The 15,810-nt window shown below is 47.2% G+C and overlaps 1 protein-coding gene across 1 annotated transcript; it reads left to right on the top strand.

Moving 5' to 3' along the window:
* Positions 1-2,030: 2,030 nt before the first annotated feature.
* Positions 2,031-13,490, top strand: LOC133121302 (serine/threonine-protein kinase/endoribonuclease IRE1-like). The gene is made up of 12 exons (XM_061230507.1): positions 2,031-2,198; positions 4,255-4,516; positions 5,174-5,267; positions 5,421-5,610; positions 6,899-6,998; positions 7,954-8,153; positions 9,881-10,028; positions 10,959-11,086; positions 11,609-11,732; positions 11,913-11,980; positions 12,462-12,677; positions 13,347-13,490. The coding sequence occupies exons 1-12, from the start codon at positions 2,031-2,033 to the stop codon at positions 13,488-13,490; spliced, it is 1,842 nt and encodes a 613-aa protein (XP_061086491.1).
* The last annotated feature ends 2,320 nt before the right edge of the window (positions 13,491-15,810 follow it).

Genomic DNA, 15,810 nt, shown 5'->3' with positions numbered 1-15,810 from the left:
TTAGGATAAAGAAATCTATTGACACCAATTTACGTTGGAACATGAACCAATTTTACCACATTATCATTGGATGTAATGTTTCATCACCATCATCCTTCATCACAGGGGTTTTCAATCTTTTTTGACACGCGCTCCCCCCAGTTTGTACGTTTGTCACCCCAGGATGTTCTCTCTAACGTCCTCTCTTGCCAGGCAGTACACTGGGGAAGGAGCCTCTGTCTCGCTACAAGTATCCCATAAGCCCAATGAGCGAATAGCAATCAGTCAGTTGATGAGTACTGCATGGGTGTACAGCAGTGGAGGCTCCTCCATAGAGGTGGAGGAGGCCTGGCATCCCCAATAATTTGAGAGAAGAGAGAGATTTAAAAAAAACAATAAATATATTTATTTTATTTATTTATTTTAACAAAAAACATATTTTTTATTTTTTATATTCATATTATTTTAGTTTTGTTCATAAATCTAAATTTTCCCATGGCTAAAACCCAATATTGCAATTGTAAAGCAACAGGCCAGATTTCCCTATCAGTTTGTATTAAGGGAGGCCAGGCCTCCCCTAGGAAATTAGCTTTTCATAGAAGTCAATGTAATGCATTTTTTTTCATGCCAATATGTGATTGGCCAGATCACTGAAAATGGGTGGGCAACGGAGGCCTGGCCTCACCATGCATTGTGTCCAGGGCTGAAAGATTGACATTTTGTTCGTCCAATCACATGCTACTGGTTCATTTGGAATCAACTATCCTTTCCTTTCCTATTCAACACAGAAGCCATTTTGAGAATTCGCTAGTCACTTCAGTCAAACAAACACTCACCATAGTGGCTACGAGTGTCCTATCAACTTGTGCTTTTCAGGAAATTTAGAGAACACCCCTGGCTATCATCCCTGGAGTTTATAGCTCATTTGGCCAAACATTTTTGCTTAAAACTACCTCGGAAGTCGGCGAGATTCTGGCGCAATTTGAGATCTTGGGCTGGAGATATGCAGATTCCAGATACTAGGGAGTGAGAATGACATTCAATAGGTCATGTTAGACACCATTTGGGATTTATTGAACAGTTTTATTTTTAATGTAGTCCATTTCGTTTTATTACAAGTCAATTTAATAATCTTCCATATCAAATTGCTGAATTGTTGCTCTGTGAGGAAATTAACTCTAAATACGAATAGAGTGCTGCCCTCTAGTGGATAACGTTAACGTTAGATAAAGCCAACTGGAACCATATTTTTTACATATTTTATATTAAATATATTGAATAAAACTACATATGATAAAGAAAGTGTTATCTTATCTTTTTTATATGCTAAACTTGATTAAATTGGTGATTACATGTTGAAGCTGTAGAAGAATGAAAAATGTAAGCTAAACAAAATTGTTTTTAACTACATAATTAAAATTCCTGCCTTTTACACATGTTCACTTGGCATTTATATTACATCCAAATGTCATTTCTCAGCTTAATTATCAGGCAGGCTCATAGACTTACAGCAATGTCATTTCTTCAGGAAGGCACAAGGCTAAGCTCTGCACAATGAATTTCATCAGCCAGAACTTTCTGACTGTAGCTTACACTCCAAATAGTATGCCTTTGGCCAGCACAAAGACAGATAAGAGAACAGGGAACATTCCATCGCGAGTGAAGTGAGCAAGCGGAAAAAAATGGCCTCCTCAATTCTGGAAGTCACCAGCCTCCACTGGTGTACAGCACTCTGTGTGTGCATGGGTGTACAGCACTCTGTGTGTGCATGGGTGTACAGCACTCTGTGTGTGCAGTTACCTGTACTGTAAATGCCCTCAGGGTGCAGATGACAAATGATGACACTTTTTTTTTGAGTAGACATGGCTGACCTACCGTTATGCTCACGTCATTGTTACATTTCCTTCAATGGCACCTCAATAATTCAATATTGTCAAGAAGTCTACAAACTGGTGAACGTCTGCGTCTGTGTATCTGTATCTGTCCGTGCACACACACACACACACACACACACACACTCTTGTGTACAGCAGAAGCTGAATGACAGTGATATGGAGGACAAGCCCGCACGGCCGCCGGTCACATCTGTGCAAGAGACGCCTGCCCGGCCGGTGCGCGTGGAGGACCCCGTGGACTCCATGCTGAAGGATATGGCCACCATCATCTTCTGCACCTTCCTCTTGGCTGGATGGGTGGCCTTTGTCATCACGTATCCCAAGGTGAGCTCCTCCTCTGTTTCTACTGCTGGGGCGGCCTGTAGCGTAGTGGTTAAGGTAAATGACTGGGACACGTAAGGTCGGTGGTTCTAATCCCGGTGTAGCCACAATAAGATCCCCACAGCCGTTGGGCCCTTGAGCAAGGCCCTTAACCCTGCATTGCTCCAGGGGAGGATTGTCTCCTGCTTAGTCTAATCAACTGAATGTCAATAATGTAATGTAATGTACTACTGTGGTTCACACCAAGCCAAGTATCAGGCTTGCTGCTGCAGTGCAAAGATCGTCCACCAGGTAGCATAATTGTACACAGCCCGCTTCAGAAAGAGCTCTATAGACTCAGAACGGCTGCTTTTCCAGCCTCCCTTTACCTGGGAGTCGGGTGTGAAGACAGTCTGGCCAATCAGCAGTGCTAATTGTTTAGTCAATTATCCGGGAGAAAAGAAAACCAGGGCTGGATTTGGATGATCCCCGCCCTATACTGCTCTGAGCCTTGTCCACCATGTTGGGATGGAATGACTAAACCCTCCATTTGAATGACTGTGTTGTGCTTGTGTAAAATGGCGGTGTGTGGTTGTAAAATGGCTGTGTGTGGTTGTGTAAAATGGCTGTGTGTGCTTGTGTAAAATGGTTGTGTGTGGTTGTGTAAAATGGCTGTGTGTGCTTGTGTAAAATGGCTGTGTGTGGTTGCGTAAAATGGCTGTGTGTGCTTGTGTAAAATGGCTGTGTGCTTGTGTAAAATGGCTGTGTGTGGTTGTGTAAAATGGCTGTGTGTGCTTGTGTAAAATGGCTGTGTGTGGTTGTGTAAAATGGCTGTGTGCTTGTGTAAAATGGCTGTGTGTGCTTGTGTAAGGTGGCTGTGTATGGTTGTGTAAAATGGCTATGTGTGGTTGTGTAAAATGGCTGTGTGTGGTCGTGTAAAATGGCTGTGTGTGGTCGTGTAAAATGGCTGTGTGTGCTTGTGTAAAATGGCTGTGTGTGCTTGTGTGAAATGGCTGTGTGTGGTTGTAAAATGGCTGTGTGTGGTTGTGTAAAATGGCTGTGTGTGGTCGTGTAAAATGGCTGTGTGTGGTCGTGTAAAATGGCTGTGTGTGCTTGTGTAAAATGGCTGTGTGTGCTTGTGTAAAATGGCTGTGTGTGCTTGTGTAATATGACTGTGTGTGCTTGTGTAATATGACTGTGTGTGGTCGTGTAAAATGGCTGTGTGTGCTTGTGTAAAATGGCTGTGTGTGCTTGTGTAAAATGGCTGTGTGTGGTTGTGTAAAATGGCTGTGTGTGCTTGTGTAAAATGGCTGTGTGTGCTTGTGTAAAATGGCTGTGTGTGCTTGTGTAAAATGGCTGTGTGTGCTTGTGTAATATGACTGTGTGTGCTTGTGTAAAATGGCTGTGTGCTTGTGTAAAATGGCTGTGTGCTTGTGTAAAATGGCTGTGTGCTTGTGTAAAATGGCTGTGTGTGCTTGTGTAAAATGGCTGTGTGTGCTTGTGTAAAATGGCTGTGTGCTTGTGTAAAATGGCTGTGTGTGCTTGTGTAAAATGGCTGTGTGTGCTTGTGTAAAATGGCTGTGTGTGCTTGTGTAATATGACTGTGTGTGCTTGTGTAAAATGGCTGTGTGCTTGTGTAAAATGGCTGTGTGCTTGTGTAAAATGGCTGTGTGCTTGTGTAAAATGGCTGTGTGTGCTTGTGTAAAATGGCTGTGTGTGCTTGTGTAAAATGGCTGTGTGTGCTTGTGTAAAATGGCTGTGTGCTTGTGTAAAATGGCTGTGTGTGCTTGTGTAAAATGGCTGTGTGTGCTTGTGTAAAATGGCTGTGTGTGCTTGTGTGAAATGGCTGTGTGTGCTTGTGTAAAATGGCTGTGTGCTTGTGTAAAATGGCTGTGTGTGGTTGTGTAAAATGGCTGTGTGTGGTTGTGTAAAATGGCTGTGTGTGCTTGTGTAAAATGGCTGTGTGTGCTTGTGTAAAATGACTGTGTGTGCTTGTGTAAAATGGCTGTGTGCTTGTGTAAAATGGCTGTGTGTGCTTGTGTAAAATGGCTGTGTGTGGTGTGTGGTGCGCCCCCTGCAGAGTGTGCACAAGCAGCAGCAGCTCCAGCACCAGCAGTTCCAGAGGCAGATGGAGGAAAAGCTGGACCTGCTCCAGAGGCAGCAGCTGGTGTTCCAGCCTCCCTCCGACCTCCCGCTGGACCCGGCCGACTTCCTGGACGTGGTGCGGGCGCGAGCCGAGAGCTCCAACAACAGCAGCCCCAGCCTCACCCCCCGGGCCTCCAACCACTCCGACCTGTCCGTGCACGAGCTGGGGCCCTCCGGCCCCGAGCAGGACGACGCAGGTAGCCTGCCCTGAACTCCCTTTTCATTATTTGTTCACTTACTTAGCTGGACTACACAGGGGCCAATTCCCCTGGTGCAATGTGTCAAGCACCTTAGCCACTAGGCTACAGGCTGCACCTTTTGCATGGGCGAGAGAGATTCCTCCTTTTTTTTTTTACCCGCCCTCCTTGTGTATTTTTGTGAGCGTTCTGGCACAAAATGGCTGCCATGCTTCACCGAGGTGGGTGCTACACATTGGTTGGGGTTTAAGGCAAGTTCCCCCTCATCACTGTAAAGTGCTTTTTGAGTATGCGAGGAGAGCTATATAGAAGCGTCTCTGTCTGTTTGTCAGTTGGTCTGGTGACATGGGGGATTGATATAAGAGTTGAGAGAGTCAGCCACACTATGGCATGCACCACTCTATCTCTCCACTAGATGGACTTTTGTCCCAGAGTTTGTGATTTTTGTTACTGTTATTTGTTCAGATTTTTATGAAACCTCTTAAGACGTAGCATTTACAAATATTCTCTGCCTGCCACATTTACAGTGAAAACTATATCAGAAATGACCGTTCTGCTGCAAGCACAGGGCGTTTCTTACCAAATTCATTTGAAAGCAGGTCATTTGTTGTGAATAAATGCGTCACTCGTGTCTGATCCCGCTTTCTCTGTGTTCAGGAGATGAGGAGTCCAGTATTGTCCGAGTCGGAAACATCTCCTTCAGTCCGAAAAACGTGCTGGGACATGGTGCTGAGGGAACCATTGTGTACAGGTACGTTTCCACACTGTGGCGCGAACCAAGAAAAACGTCAGAGTGGAGTAATTCCCATTTACCTCTGCAATGTGGTGTGATGACCTGCTCTGAGCCAGTGAGCTCTCTCGGATTAGATTTCGGCCAATCGCCCGTCTTCCCTCTGTGACGCAGGGGTCAGTTTGACAGCCGCCCCGTGGCGGTGAAGAGGATCCTCCCGGAATGCTTCAGCTTCGCCGACCGCGAGGTTCAGCTGCTGCGCGAGTCGGACGAGCACCCCAACGTCATCCGCTACTTCTGCACCGAGCGCGACCGGCAGTTCCAGTACATCGCCATCGAGCTGTGCGCTGCCACGCTGCGGGAGGTGAGGCTCGCCGTGTCTGTGAGACCCCCCCCGTGTACGGTGTGTCTGTGAGACCCCCCCCGTGTACGGTGTGTCTGTGAGACCCCCCGCCGTGTCTGTGAGACCCCCCGCAGTGTACGGTGTGTCTGTGAGACCCCCCACGTGTACGGTGTGTCTGTGTGCCCCCCCACCGTGTACGCCGTGTCTGTGAGACCCCCCGCCGTGTACGGTGTGTCTGTGAGACCCCCCACCGTGTCTGTGAGACCCCCCGCCGTGTACGGTGTGTCTGTGAGACCCCCCACCGTGTCTGTGAGACCCCCCGCCGTGTACGGCGTGTCTGTGAGACCCCCCACACGGCCAACCCTGGACCCGTCCTGCCCTGGACCCGTCTGTACCCGTCCTGCCCTGGACCTGTCTGTACCCGTCCTGCTCTGTACCAGTCCTGCTCTGGACCGGTCTGTACCCGTCCTGCTCTGTACCCGTCCTGCTCTGGACCTGTCTGTACCCGTCCTGCTCTGTACCAGTCCTGCTCTGGACCTGTCTGTACCCGTCCTGCTCTGTACCCGTCCTGCTCTGTACCAGTCCTGCTCTGTACCCGTCCTGCTCTGTACCAGTCCTGCTCTGTACCAGTCCTGCTCTGGACCAGTCCTGCTCTGTACCCGTCCTGCTCTGGACCCGTCCTGCTCTGTACCCGTCCTGCTCTGGACCCGTCCTGCTCTGTACCCGTCCTGCTCTGGTCACAGATTGAAGCGATTCTGTATTTACAGTGGAGTCGGGGTGTAAATCTCCCCACCTCACTGTGATTAGATTCGATTGCGATTCTTTAGAAATATTTTGAATTCGGTGCATCATGGAATCTCTCATTTCACCGTAATTCGATTAGTTTGTTGATATTCAATCCATTTCATTACAAAATTATTTTACAAATATGCTGAATACGCAAATGTGACTCATGAAATTGATGTACTTAGTATTAGTGTAATATACCGTGTAAGTTTCTTGTTGAAATGATCATTTTAAGCAATTATAATCACGAAATAAATGCAGTTGAATTGTCACCGTAAGATGCATCACAATGCCTTTTTACACCCTACAGTGGATTATGCCACATACATTTGTACAGTTTGATTTTTCCCGTTTAGTTTTCTGTGTGATTGACATGTTTGTCTTCGACCACAAAGCACACAGACGCGCACACTGCGTACTCTCCTGCGTCGCGGGACTGCGGTTCCTCGTGACGGGGCTTGGCTGACGCCAGCGGCTGTGATTGACAGGCGAGGTGACTGCGCACTTTGTGCTTCTCTGGCAGTACGTGGAGCAGCCGGGCTTCCAGCGTCACGGCCTGGGACCGGTGGAGCTGCTGCAGCAGACCATGTCTGGGCTGGCACACCTGCACTCGCTGAGCATCGGTGAGCAACGGGGGCACCACTGTCGGGAGGGGACTGCAGCAACCAGCGCGTCACAACACGCCGTTACGTAGAAACCCAATGTTTGTATGGAATGGTTGTTGGGAGGCACACACGACAATGGGTATTGTAGTGTATAAGTAAACTGTCGCCCTCTTCTGGTCCGAAGTCCAACCTCCACTCTGCCTCTCACTTCCAGTAAAACAGTCCCCAAACATACTTTTTACCATCCATCAATCAGATTTATACCTGTGCCAATGATCCCAAACTCTGTTTGTAGTTCTACAAGTTTTGTAACATTTTCCAACTGCCTTTCATTACATTACATTAATGGCATTTGGCAGACGCTCTTATCCAGGGCGACGTTCAGTTGATTAGACTAAGTAGGAGACAATCCTCCCCTGGAGCAATGCAGGGTTAAGGGCCTTGCTCAAGGGCCCAACGGCTGTGCGGATCTTATTGTGGCTACACCAGGGGGTCGAACCACCGACCTTGCGGGTCATGTACCTTAACCACCACTACGCTACAGGCCTTTCAAGTTCACAATACTCGCATATACCCCAAACACATAGTAATTATGTATTTATTTATCTTGCATAACATGGTTCAATGTTAGGTCTTAATGTGCAATAGAAAAATGGCCAGGTAATGAATAACGATTAATTGAGTGCAGTTCATTACATTTTATCCAAAGCGACGTACAAAATGGTGCATATCAGGGTCCTAGAACAAACAACCGAACGCGCCAGATAAGGTACAATTCACATATGATTGGTTGCAAGGCCGAGTACACAAGGTAGATAGGTAGATAGGCCTGATTAGTTTGTAACTACCCTGACAAGGCATCTACAATTTCAGGAACTACAGTACCGAGACAAATACAAATTCCTAGGTTAAGGTCGGAAATAGCGCACGGTTCCTCTTTCTGGTGGTGAAGTGTTGTGTGTGGCCCCTGCAGTGCACCGGGATCTGAAGCCACACAACATCCTGGTGTCCATGCCCAGCGCACACGGCCGCGTGCGGGCCATGATCTCAGACTTCGGCCTGTGTAAGAAGCTGGCCGTGGGCCGGCACAGCTTCAGCAGGAGGTCGGGCGTGCCGGGCACTGAGGGCTGGATCGCTCCCGAGGTCCTGAGCGAAGACTGCAAGGACAACCCGGTGAGTGTGTTCACAGCGCGTTACGCACGCCACATACACACACACACGCTCACCACACACACACAAACTCACCGCACACGCTCACCACACGCTCACCACACACACACACACACACACACACGCACACACACACACACACACACGCTCACCACACACACACACACACACACACGCTCACCACACACACACAAACTCACCACACACGCTCACCATACACGCTCACCACACACACGCAACACACACACCACACACACGCGACACACACACCACACACACCCAACACACGCAACACACACACGCAACACACACACACACACACACACACATGCGACACACACGCACACACACACACCCCACCCACACGCACCCCACACACATAACACACACACACACACACACACACAAACCCACACACAGAACACACACACACACAAACCCACACACAGAACACACACACACACACACACACGCCACACACACACGCCATACACACAGACACTAGGGCCACACCCTAGTGAGTATGTTTACAGCACATAACACACACACCCTGACTGGAGACATAAAAAATAGTAAGGATTGGTATCTGTTTCCTTAGAAATGCATTTACAGTCGGCTATTAATAAGAGAATTGGGCGGTGGTCCAACAATGGCCTACCAACAATAATCTGACAAACAAGCTGCAAATGAGCAGTGTTAGGCTGAAAACGCTCTGAATCTGTGATTGGCCAGGTGAGCCCATGAGTAGAAATGTCAGTGAACCACTGCTGCGGCTGCCATTGTGCGGTTGCCTGTTTCACCGGTCGGTCCTTCCCCGCACTATGCCTTCAGCAAGTATCGCTTCACAAAATTGACGTATTTTCAACTGACAAACGTGTTTCTCAACACTTTGCACCTCTGTTTTGTTACGTCAGAGGGAACACAGCCAATTCCAATGGAATTCCAAAATCTTTTTTTTTTTTTTTTTTTTTTCTTTGTTTCACATAATTGTTTTGGGTTTGACTCATGTACATAACACTGAGGTAATAGAGGAAGAAATCAGAAAGATCTGTGTCATTCATCTTTGAGAAATGATGAAGTCTCTCAAATGTCTGACTGAGACTGTAACGAGATTAACAAAACTATATATGTCCGTTCTGGCCTGCCAATCCCGGTGGAAAAATATTTTTCTCTCTACCTTTGACAAAGGATAGAGATTTCCCTCGCATTGATAGTTCCTGTTTACAGTTGGGAGGAAGTGGTACACACCTAAAGTGTGCAGTGCAGTCACACTCTGCCAGACCAGGCGTCTCTTGCGAAACGTGCAAAACCTGTTTCGATTCATAACACATGGGACTGTGAGCTCGGTGAGATGGGGTTAGTAGCACAATCTGTGTGAGGTTATTAAACAAATTATATCCATGAATGTGGCTTTATTCAATAACATTTCAATTAGTCAATTATGATTTTTCCCTTGATACAGATATCTCTGTTGTTATCAGCTGACCAATAGGCTACAAGGAAATATCATGATGTTGTTTTCCTTCAAGAACCCATTAGTCCCATGTCCGAAAAAATTCTGCATTCTGGGAATTCCTCAAAATCTTGTTTATTCTGACAACGCAGTTCTCCTAGGATAGGATGTCTTCTGGTTTGCCAGACTGTGTTCTTCAGCTCATGTTTGTGAGCTGAGCAGAGCAGGGTCTGTGAGATACTGTGCATTGACCTGAACGGCCGCTGTGCTTGTGCAGACCTGTACAGTGGACATCTTCTCCGCGGGCTGTGTGTTTTACTACGTGGTCTCACACGGCTGCCACCCCTATGGCAAGGCCCTGCAGCGGCAAGCCAACATCCTCCTGGGAGCCTGCAGCCTGGAGCGGCTTCAGACAGACCGACACGGTCAGACTCTCTCTTTATCACACTTCCCAGCGTTCTGACTGTGACACCCTGGATGGGAATGTGGTGCATGCTGGGCCATAAACCATACACACAGCTATGGAATGTTCTTGGTTTTTGTTGTTATTGTTGTTTTTTTGTAATAATAATCATTGTATTAGGTTTTCAGGTCTGGTTTTTTTTCTTTTTCTTTAATCATTCCGGATGTGGTAACAAATGCCAAACTTCTGAGACCATGTGAAATGCTTTAAAAAAAAGAAAAGAAAAAAAAAAAGACTTCATTGGGTGTTGATAAAACCGCCAATCTGATCATGTGATGTGTTTTTGTGGGGCGACATTAGCTCAGGCAGTAAGAGCAGTCGTCTGGCAGTTGGAGGGTTGCCGGTTCGATCCCCCGCCCGGGCTGTGTCGAAGTGTCCCTGAGCAAGACACCTAACCCCCAAATGCTCCTGATAAGCTGGTCGGTGCCTTGCATGGCAGCCAATCGCTGTTGGTGTGCGAGTGTGTGTATGAATGGGTGAATGAGAAGCATCAATTGTACAGCGCTTTGGATAAAGGCGCTATATATAAATGCCAACCATTTTTGGCAAGGCCTCAGGGCTGATTGGCTGCCTTATCAACACCCATTAGATATTTGAGGTGATGTTTTGTCCCGGAGGTATTTTAATGTGGCCACTGAATTGGTTTACTACTGCATCAGGTATGACCAAAGAAAAAAACCAGTACGCCAATTGTTATTGGCTTAAAAAACATTAGATAACTGTCCATACGGTTTATCACCCAGCCATTTGAGAATGTATAGTAAAAGCGAGCATATTTAGTCAGCTAAACTGCAGTTCTGAGTTCTTTCCATTTGACTTGGTTGGGATTACGGAGTGAGAAGTGACGTCTTGGTGGTGACTAACGCTGGTCCGTTGGCTCTGGTCTGTGCAGAAGGCATCGTGGCCACTGATCTCATACTGCAGATGCTGAGCATGGAGCCCCAGAAGAGACCATCTGCTGAGAGCGTGCTCAAACACCCCTTCTTCTGGAGCCTGGAGAAGCAACTGCAGTTCTTCCAGGTCTCTGTCTCTCTCTCTCTCTCTCTCTCTCTCTCTCTCCATCTCTTATCTCTCTCCCTCTCTTATCTCTCTCCCAGTCTCTCTCTGTCTGTCTCTCTCTCTGTCTCTATCTCTGTCTCTCTCTCTCTGTCTGTCTGTCTCTTTCTCTGTCTATCTCCATCTTATCTCTCTCTCTCTCTGGTGGATACACAGTGCTGCATGTACACTCACTGAGCATCTCTGAACACAGAATGCATCAAATCTCTTAAGTAGATTGGCTACAACAGCTGAAGTCTAAAAAATAAGTCTAATAGATGCCTAATAAAGTTCTCAGTGAGTGTATGTCTCATTTGTGTGTTGTGCGCAGTGAGTGTATGTCTCATTTGTGTGTTGTGCTCAGTGAGTGTATGCCTCATTTGTGTGTTGTGCTCAGTGAGTGTATGCCTCATTTGTGTGTTGTGCTCAGTGAGTGTATGCCTCATTTGTGTGTTGTGCTCAGTGAGTGTATGTCTGACTCATTTGTGTGTTGTGTGCTTCCTGCAGGACGTGAGTGACAGGATAGAGAAGGAGCCGCTGGACGGACCAATCATCCGGCAGCTAGAGCGAGGGGGGCGGGCAGTGGTGCAGGGTGACTGGAGGGAGCACATCACTGTCCCCTTACAGACCGGTAAGCGCTGCTGTCGTTAATGCGTACTACGCTGTCCTAACACCACAGACTACTGCAAAACAGTTTTTAGGTAAAATTCTTCAATGTGACTGTGGTGATTCTGCATTTTTGATAGACGTGTAATTTGAAGTATTTTCTGTTGTTTGTTAATGACTTTCAATTATGTTTTGTTCCCGGTAGATCTGCGCAAGTTTCGTTCATATAAAGGCGGATCAGTCCGGGATCTGCTCCGAGCCATGAGGAATAAGGCAGGTTTCATGAGCTGACTGTAGTGTGTAGTGAGACTGTAGTGAGACTGTAGTGAGACTGTAGTGAGACTGTAGTGAGACTGTAGTGTGTAGTGTGACTGTAGTGTGTAGTCTGACTGTAGTGTGACTAGTGTGTAGTGCGACTGTAGTGTGTAGTGTGACTGTAGTGTGGCTGTAGTGTGTAGTGTGACTGTAGTGTGACTGTAGTGTGTAGTGAGACTGTAGTGTGACTGTAGTGTGACTGTAGTGTGTAGTGAGACTGTAGTGTGACTGTAGTGTGTAGTGTGACTGTAGTGTGGCTGTAGTGTAGTGGACTGTGTTATAATAAGAGATGTGGAATGGGCTGTGAGTTTCATACTTCTTCCCCATTGGGGTTTACACGCGACCTCCATGCATGTGCTTGGTTCTGCTCTTTGAGAAGACGGTGTTGAGCGGTGCACTGATACACCTTCCCCATCCTCCATCTTGTTTCTCCCAACAGAAGCACCACTACCGGGAGCTGCCCGCAGACGTGCAGGAGACGCTGGGCTCCATCCCCGATGAGTTTGTGTCCTACTTCACCTCCCGCTTCCCCCACCTGCTGCAGCACACCTACAGGGCCATGCATACCTGCGCACACGAGCGCCTCTTCCTGCCTTACTACCACTGCAGAGGGACCCCGACAGAAGCCATGCCAGCCCCCACACTCACCCAGCCTGCCCCCACACAAACCCAGCCTGCCCCCACACTAACCCAACCTGCCCCCACACTAACCCAACCTGCCCCCACACTAACCCAGCCTGCCCCAACACAATCCCAGCCTTCATCTACAGAAACCGTGCCAGCCCCCACACAAACCCAGCCTGCCCCAACACAATCCCAGCCTTCATCCACAGAAACCGTGCCTGCCCCCACACAAACCCAGCCTGTCCCAACACAATCCCAGCATCCCCCCACACAAACCATGCCTGCCACCACACAAACCATGCCTGCCACCACACAAACCCAACCTGTCCCAACAGAAATCCAGCCTGCCCCAACAGAAACCGTGCCTCCCCCCACACAAACCCAGCCTGCCCCAACAGAAACCACGCCTCTCCCCTTACAAAACCCGCCTCCTCCAGTTCAAAACCCGCCTCTCCTTGCACAAGCCCCGCCTCCCCACAGACCAGCCCAGACTGCTCTAACAGAAACCCTGCCTCCCCTTGCACAAGCCCCACCTCTCTCTGTACAAACTCTGCCTCCCCCCAACCCAGCCCTGCCTCCCCCCAGCCCAGCCCAGCGCTGGCCCGTCCAGGAGGCCCGGAGAACGGACTCCGTGTGAGAGACAGGCGGGTGATGGGGTCGGTCCGTGGCCGCGGCTTTTCGCATTTTCTTGCCTTAAGAGGTGAACGCATTCCAGGGCTGGCCGCCTTCCCCCGCGCCGGTGGGTGAAGAGCCTGCAGCGCTCGGACCTCGCCTCCGGGGGGCGCCTCCCCTTCCCAAGTGCCTTCGCTGCGTCACTGTGGAGCCGGGAAACGGCACTGCCTAGAAGAGCTTGCGAGCCCTGTGCTTTCAACGAGTATCACATGGGTCCAGGCGTACCTTTCATTTAGTCTATATTTTTGGCAAACTCCCTGTAAACCCCACCGCCCCCCAAAACTGTTGATGGGGCGGGGCGTCATACACTTTGCTTCAGCAAACTTGGGGGGGACTACAGCTGTTGTGTGCGATTCTCAGTGTTTCTTAGCGAGTGTTATGGGTGTGTCGCATTGATTCTGATAAAGGATGATGCGCTGTGGCCAAAGTTCCTTATCCTCTCGACACTGCCCCTGCGTTCACCTGTGGGACTCCAGTGGGAGTGCTTACCGTCCGCGTGGCCAATACCTTTAACCTGCCTGGAATCTGAGGCATTTTATGGTACAGGGAGTGTTGTGAGGTTTAAATTCCAAAGGTGACCAATTTATTATTGGGTAACTCTTTTGTTTATTGTTTGTTTTTTTTTTTTCCGTTTTTTTCGATTTTGGGCAGATTTAAAAATCGCCCTCCCGTGTGGTTTTATGTGGTACATATGATATGGCTTCAGGAGATCACCTTGTAAAAGTTTATCAGTTTATTTGTGAAAACTTATGGCTGGCTTTCAGTGCTAATAGTGTTTAAACGGACATATCTACTGTGCTTTGAGGCAAGTACATAGTGCACAGAATCATGAAGCGTCAGATCTTTGCCTCCGTAGGTAAATAGTAGGTTAAAACTATTTTTAAAGGGATTTACAACATTTAAAAAGTATATAATGATCATCGTAGCTATGAGCTGTGCTTGTAGCAGACGGATAACCTCACTGTGAAATATATGTGCAGGGGTACTCTGCTTAAATAAGAGTATGGAAACACAAGAGTAAATGCTGATTTATACATTTGCTTGATTCTGCCCCCATAAAACTCCTGTCTGATGAGGTTTTAAAGCATTTTGCCAAACTTGTATTATCACTTGGCTGCTTTTGTCCTTTCCAACATTTTTTTCTTAAATCTGTATATTAATTGCCTTGTTTTATGTCAAAACTGTAATGTACAGTATCTCTGGGGCCAGGGTGTGCAATGTGTGTGTCTCATTCCCAGTCTACAGGTCACCGTGAAGATGAAGGTGTAAATGTATTGTGTCATTTTTCACACCCAGAATTCCCACTGCCATCCAGAAGGGTAATACTTGAACATGATACTTCAGGAAGAATTTTACTCCTTTTTGGTGTCTGCTATGAGTAGCAGTTTTCCACAAAATGATTTTATTCAATGAAATACAAAGAAAAAACAGGCATTAACAAATCACGGTATAGCATCCAATATATATTTTGTATTAAAGAGGAAGAGATTTTCACTTTCAAGTTTTTTTTTTGCAAATGATTTTGTAATGGATTTCAATTTTTGGATTTGCTTTTCAAATGCTATTAGAATGTGTCCAATGTTTTTAGTGGTGTTAAGTGATATATTTTTTTCTCCAATATTGGCTTGTAGTTTTGTTAATTTTTTACGCTCCCCAAAACATTACATGCAAACTGCTGAGATCCAAATAAATAAGCATACTGTTTATTTAATTCAGTGTGTTTTCAAACGTCTTCTAATTATAATTTGGGGAATGGGGGTATTTGTTGTGCTTGTAAAATTGTACCACCATTAAGGCACAATTTGCGTTTTTGGAATCGGAAGAAAACCACCGCACATGGGACAGGCTATTAGGCCCAAGACGATAAACAGCCCTGTGAATGCCACAGTACAACGTGTTCAGCCTCACACTGTGAATTCCAGGCATTTACCCACCCACGGTAATGCAGTGTGTCTGCTTGAAACCACTGAAGAAGAAAGGATGCCTTCCTTAGAGATCGTGGGTGTGATCAGTGTGACGATTCCACTGGTGTCTTTGAGGATGAAAAAGTTGATTAGCAGTTTTCCGGGGGAGCTAAAGTAAGCTGGATGAATTTTTGGCTTGCAGAAAAAAAAAAACTTATTGGTGAGTTTGTTCGAAGGGACACTCATTAGGATGTTTTACGTTCTGAATGACACTCCCAGATGAGGTAAGGACCAAATACCTGGCAACAGCTCCAATATATACCACCACCCAGGAAGTGGTGGGAGCACCGTTGTGCAGCCGGTCCTATGCGAGTTGTAAAAGCATCACTCCCAGTGACCTTTGTTGCAGAGCATGCTTTAAAACGGCCTGCATATGAGAATAAAATACCCACAGAAATGTCTTCAGTACTCCTGAGACAGCCTGAGATATGAATTGGAAGTTGCAATGAAAGCCAAGAAAATTAGTCCGAGAACATCATTTGGTTGCAGACAGTCACATGGCCCTGAACAAAATGTGCGAGGAGTCCC

This window comes from Conger conger, chromosome 2, assembly GCF_963514075.1.
Source record: "Conger conger chromosome 2, fConCon1.1, whole genome shotgun sequence".
Classification (NCBI taxonomy): Eukaryota; Metazoa; Chordata; class Actinopteri; order Anguilliformes; family Congridae; genus Conger; species Conger conger.
The sequence above is the reverse complement of the archived record's forward strand: the minus strand, read 5'-3'. Positions and strand labels throughout refer to the sequence as shown.

Excerpts from the sequence above, each read along its gene's own strand:
- LOC133121302 (XM_061230507.1), top strand. The coding sequence starts at position 2,031 with ATGGAGGACAAGCCCGCACGGCCGCCGGTCACATCTGTGCAAGAGACG. Across the intron at positions 8,154-9,880 it reads AAGACTGCAAGGACAACCCG|ACCTGTACAGTGGACATCTT; the intron begins GTGAGTGTGTTC and ends GTGCTTGTGCAG. Across the intron at positions 11,087-11,608 it reads AGCAACTGCAGTTCTTCCAG|GACGTGAGTGACAGGATAGA; the intron begins GTCTCTGTCTCT and ends TGCTTCCTGCAG.